The sequence below is a fragment of the Nannospalax galili genome, unplaced genomic scaffold (assembly GCF_000622305.1).
Source record: "Nannospalax galili isolate Female #2095 unplaced genomic scaffold, S.galili_v1.0 scaffold72, whole genome shotgun sequence".
Lineage (NCBI taxonomy): Eukaryota > Metazoa > Chordata > Mammalia > Rodentia > Spalacidae > Nannospalax > Nannospalax galili.
Window position 1 is genome coordinate 3,169,457 of NW_008336933.1, and position 5,496 is coordinate 3,174,952.

Here is a 5,496-nt window from a genome sequence, read left to right on the forward strand (position 1 = left end):
GAGGCTTTAATCAGAAACCCTTTGGAAGAGAACTTTAGGTAAGATGCTTTAGTGACCAATCAGTCACTTTCTCCTACCTTTTCGTATGTAGGTGAAGGACTGAGTCAGCTACGAGCTGGAGGAAGAGGTCCAAGGAACTGCCACTTCCACCGCAGCCCCTTTCTCCCACCGCCCCCCTTCCCCCTTTCTCCCAGGCTGGTCCCTTGCAGGTGGCTGGCTGCTGAGAATCTGACTTGCCATCGCACTGACTTTTCTAAGCACGTTCTTGACTGGGAGGTAGGAGCCTGGGAGCCCATAGAGTCCTTTCACACAAGTCATGACTTAAAACCTGCGAAGGTTTGCTGCTGGCCTGGGCGCTCGTCTCGGGTAGCCTGGGGGCTGCACACAGTTGAATCCGAGACCAGTGGTGTCTGCAGCCAGAACAGACATGAGTTGCTAGCATCCCCATTAAACAGTGAAGTGTATTGAGTGGTCACTTGTTAAATATATGTGTGTGTATGTATGTATGTATGCATGTATGTATGTTGTCAGCTGCAAAACAGTGCTGGACTGTTGAATCCACAGTCCAGGATTCAACCAGGGAGTCATGTTTGTGACTTTCTTACATTGAGTGTGTCTTGGTGCAGGAATGGCCAGAAGGAGTGGGGTGGTGAAATAGGTTTAGCCTGGAGCCCTTCGGCACAGGGAAACCCCACATCCTCCCCGGCCAGGATTCTCTGTAGCTGGGAAGGCTGGTGCCATCTGGGTAGTACCAGGCTTACAGTTTGCTTCTCAGATTTGTGTTCAGTGGGTGGCAATGGAGAGATGGCGGAACCCCAGTATCTTATTTAATTGATAAAAATGCTCAAGGAGGGGAAGGAGAGAAGTGAAGGTGAGATCAAGGGATGGGGAGAGAGGGAGGGATGGAAAGAGGGAGAGAAGAGAGGGCCATAGGATGAAGGGCAGAGAGGGGGAGGAAGGAAAGAGAGGAGGGAGAGGGAGAGCGGGAGCGCAAATCTTTGGACTTGCAGTTCCCAGCCAGCTCTGGTCTTCCCACCCTCTCCACCTCTCTCAGGGTCATCTGGCCGCCACCTCCAGATTCACTTTCCGGGACACTTCCCTAGGTCAAGTCTGTCCTCAGCGTGCGGAAGCTGGGTGCGCCTAGGCGGACAAACTTACCAGAATGTTTGGCGCAGTCGCCAACGTCTCAAATCACAGAACACAGGCTTTGGCTTGAGGAACGGAGTGGAGGCTACAGCCAGAGCCCTGAACCCAGGTGAGCGGCCCCTGAGCTGAGACGTGGGCCCGGCTGGGACTGAGCGCCGGTCTCCTCAGACTTTGCTGGAAATTCTGCTTCTGAAACCTCAACCTAAGGCTTTCTAAGCCATCTCCAGAACCTCAGGTATAGTTGAAAACTAAGCATTGCTTTTCGATTTTCCATAAATGCAACCTTCTACCTGCTTCCCACCTCCAACTTGGCTTCGGTCTCTCTTAGCTTCGGGTCCACTTTAATTTTCCTCTGCATTCCACGCTCTGACCAGGCGGGGGTGACCCTTGCCGCTGCTGGAGCAGGCGCCCAGAAAGGCAGAGCGGAAGGGGTGGATCTGTATAAACCAGCTTGTCCCAACTGAAATTCAGAGGGACACCTTTCAGCACTGCAGTGGAGGACAAGGCTCCAGGTTTGGTTCAGCCTCTAAACTTTAGCTCTAAATTCATTCTCTCTCTCTCTCTCTCTCTCTCTCTCTCTCTCTCTCTCTTCTCTCTCTCTCTTCCCCCCCTTTATCCTGTACACGTCTTGTTTATATTTCTCTTTCAAAGATCCTGGTTTGTGAGTGCTGGAGGGACCCTGCAGATGCCAACAGACACCAGACAGGACTCAGACCCTGTGCTTTCCTATGGGATGACACTCTCCTGGGACATCAATGATCCTCAGATGCCTCAGGTGAGGCAGATACTAAAGGCAGCTGTGGCTAATTCTTGCTAAGCATCTACATGCATATGTGTGTGCATTATAAGTACCACTGCTTGTTAGGCAGGCTAGGTGTTAGGCTAAAACGAATACCCAGCCTGGAACAATTCATGCAGTTCATGTCCACTGTCTGGAAGAGGAAATTCCATAATCAGGGTACCAAAGCCATCCTTGCCAAAAAAATAACTTCGCTAATAGCAAGGAAAGTATCATCCTTTAAGGGTAATAATTTTTAGGGTTTTGCATTATCAGAGCCAAGTACAGGAAATGAACTGGGCAGTTTGTGTTTGATCATATTATTTAGGGTCAAAACTAATACTTTAAAGCTAATTGTGCTCTGTGTGTGTGTGTGTGTGTGTGTGTGTGTGTGTTAGTGTTCATACGGGTTGGTATGTGCAAAGGTAGACTTCCAGTAAAGTCCTGGCTCAGGTACTTGAGACTTGTCATTTATTCAGTCTCTGTGATGTGCCAGAGGTGAGCAACTTGCAAGCAAGGTATGCAGCCTCCAGTAGAATTGATCACTTCTTTGGATGTGCATATGTGTAGGAAGTTGGTTTCACTAGTTTGTTTTAAAGTCTGTCCCCTTCGGTGTCTCATGATAGCACTGTTGTGGAAGTGAACATGTATCCCACTGCTACTGACTTCTGTCACTGTAAGTCTTCCTAGGAAACAACCTAATCTTGCATTAGAAATCATATTCAAATAAAGCAATAAGGGCTTGTCCCCAGGCATCTTCCAACTTTCCAGCAAATATGAATTATTTTTTCCTTTTAGAAGCCTATTTTATTGTTATTGTTATTGTGTATATGGTGTGTGTGCACATGTGTACCTACATCTGTACCTACAAAGGTGCATGAATGCCACGACATTTGGAAGGTCTAGGACAACTTTCATGAGTCACTTCTATCCTTCCACCACAGGATTAAGGATTGAACTGAGATTACCAGGGTTGCATGGCAAGTGTCTTTTCCTACAGAGCCATTTCATTGGCCCAGTTTCTTAATCAAGGGTATATCTAATGTCTAGAAGGGAGAGACACATTGAGACACTTAAAAAAAATCAAAATGACACACACACACAACTGGAGAAACTCAGCATCCCAGCCCTTCTCTGACTAACTGAATGAGAAAACTGGTTCTGTGACCTTGAGTGAGTCCTTGAATTTCCCTTAGTCTCAGGCTGCTGCCCTGTCATCAAGAGATGGAACTAGATAGCATCTCAAATTTCCTCCAGATTCTCTCTCTCTCTCTCTCTCTCTCTCTCTCTCTCTCTCTCTATCTCTTCTTCCAGACACTCTCTCTCTCTCTCTCTCTCTCTCTCTCTCTCTCTCTCTCTCTCTCTCTCTCTCATCAACATATTAGAGCAAATGAAACCTAATCTTAGAGCCAGGTTTGATGTCCCGTATCTATGAGCCCATCACTCAATAGAGACTGAGGCAGAGAGATGAAGAGTTTGAGGTCTGCTTGGGCTAAATAAGATTCTGAAAAACAGAAACAAAACAAAACAAAAAAGAAAAGAAAGGGGAGGGAGGGAAGGGAAGGAAGGGAAGGGAAGGGATGCAATCTCAGACATGTTCTGCTGCTGGTTGGTTTAAAAATAGTTTCTGTGTCTTCACTGGCATCTGGAACTAGGGAGAGACTTGGACCCTAGTTTATTTAAAAGAGAGTACTAAAGGCATTCTCTGTCCTGAAAATTGTTGACTCCTTACTACAATCCTTAAGTTGAAGTATTCACATTTAAAACAATGGTATTTGCTTGTTATTTAGAATTTAGGTGACTTTAGAGTTGATAATACATCATTTGGGACACATCTTGAATCCTATATTTCAAAAAAAAGTTATTTCTCATAGTAATGATTTCAACACTATCCCTGCAGTTTGGGAGCTGAAACGATCTTTCAGTGTTACTAGTGTTAGAATGGGAAATACTAAAAAAAGTGCACAAATCTGAATTATTCAACATAGAATACTTTCGCTTTGCAAATGTTCGATTTTCCCAGGTAGCAGAGGAGGCCTGAGCTATGGGACAATGCTCTTCTGACCCTCTATGGTGACTAAAGGGAAGACCCACCCTGAAAAGGGTGGGGCACCATCTCCAGGCCTGAGGACCTTGCAAAGGGATAAGGAGAAAGCCTTGGAGGGCAGGCATTCTCCTTTCTCTGCTTCCACGAACCACTCTGCTGCTCCATGGCCTGTGGGCCACGGTGGACAAAACTCTGAAACTATGAGCCAAATGGGCTCATTCTTTCTTCAAGTTGCTTTTGTTGTCACCTACAGACACCGAAAGTAACGTGCAAAGTGTGAGGCTGTTCAGATATCTTGCAAGGTTCACGGTGAGCGCTATGATGCTGTAGAACATGGTTTTGTGACCATTTCTGTCCCAAATACTCAACTCTGCATTGTAGTGCAAAAACATCTGTAGGGAATACCTACAGGATGTACGTGACCACCCTCCAGATGTGTGTGTGGTCAGGGGTGTACTGAGGAAGGAGCTAGGGCCTCATGCATGCTAGACAAGTGCTCTACCACTGAGCTCCATCCCGAGTCCATGCAGTCATCTTAATAGACCATTGTAATTTGAATTCTGTTTTAGTTTCATGTGGCAGAAAATATCGTTCTTTCTTTTTTATTTTTAATTATTTATTTATTTTTAATTTATGTGTATGAATGTTATGCCTACATGTATGTAAGTTCACCCATGTCTTTCAATGCCTGAGGAAGTCAGAAGAGGATATCAGATCCCCTGGAACTGGAGTTACGGATGGTCGTCAGCTGCCATATGGGCGTTGGAAATTGAACCCAGGTCCTCTGCAAGAGCACCCAGTGCTCTTAACCACTGAGCCATCTCTCCAGTCCCAGTTTTTACATTTTTAAAAATCAAAAAGAGAGGCTAAGGAGACGGCTCAGCAATTAAGAGCACACACTGCTCTTTCAGAGGACCTCAGCACAGTTCCCAGAGCCCACATTGGGTGGCTCACAACCACCTGTAACTCCAGCTTCGGGGCCTCTGATGTCTCTAGCCTCTGTCAGCACCTGTATTCAGGTACATAAACCCCCACACAGACATGCACATATACACATATTTAAAAATTAAAATAGGAGCTGGAGAGGTGGCTTAGTGGTTAAGGGCACTGGGTTCAAATCCTAGCACCCACATGGTCGCTAACAATCATCCATAACTCCAGTTCCAGGGGATCCAACGCTTTTTTCTGTCCTCCAAGAGCATTGCATGGCACAGGCGCACTTAAATACAGGCATAATACTCATACACGTAAAATTTAAATTTTGGGGGGCTGGAGAGATGGTTCAGCGGTTAAAAACACTGGTTGCTCTTGCAGAAGACCTGGGTTCAGATCCCAGCACCCACATGGCTGCTAACAACTGTCTATAACTCCAGTTCCAGGGGATCCGACAGCCTCTTCTGTCCTCTGAGGGCATTGCACAGGCACACTTACCTACATGCAGAGAATACATGTGTACACATAAAATAAAAATAAAAATAAACATGGATGTACAAGTGTCTCTGCAACAGGACAAGTTCTTTGGGTA

At 46.0% G+C, this 5,496-nt stretch overlaps 1 protein-coding gene across 1 annotated transcript in view; it reads left to right on the forward strand.

Moving 5' to 3' along the window:
- Positions 1-1,831: 1,831 nt before the first annotated feature.
- Positions 1,832-5,496, forward strand: part of Gcm2 (glial cells missing transcription factor 2) — a 9,687-nt gene continuing 6,022 nt past the window's right edge. The window contains exon 1 of the mRNA XM_008831621.1: positions 1,832-1,921. Coding sequence (XP_008829843.1) covers positions 1,832-1,921 — 90 coding nt within the window. The remainder of the gene's footprint in view (positions 1,922-5,496) is intronic.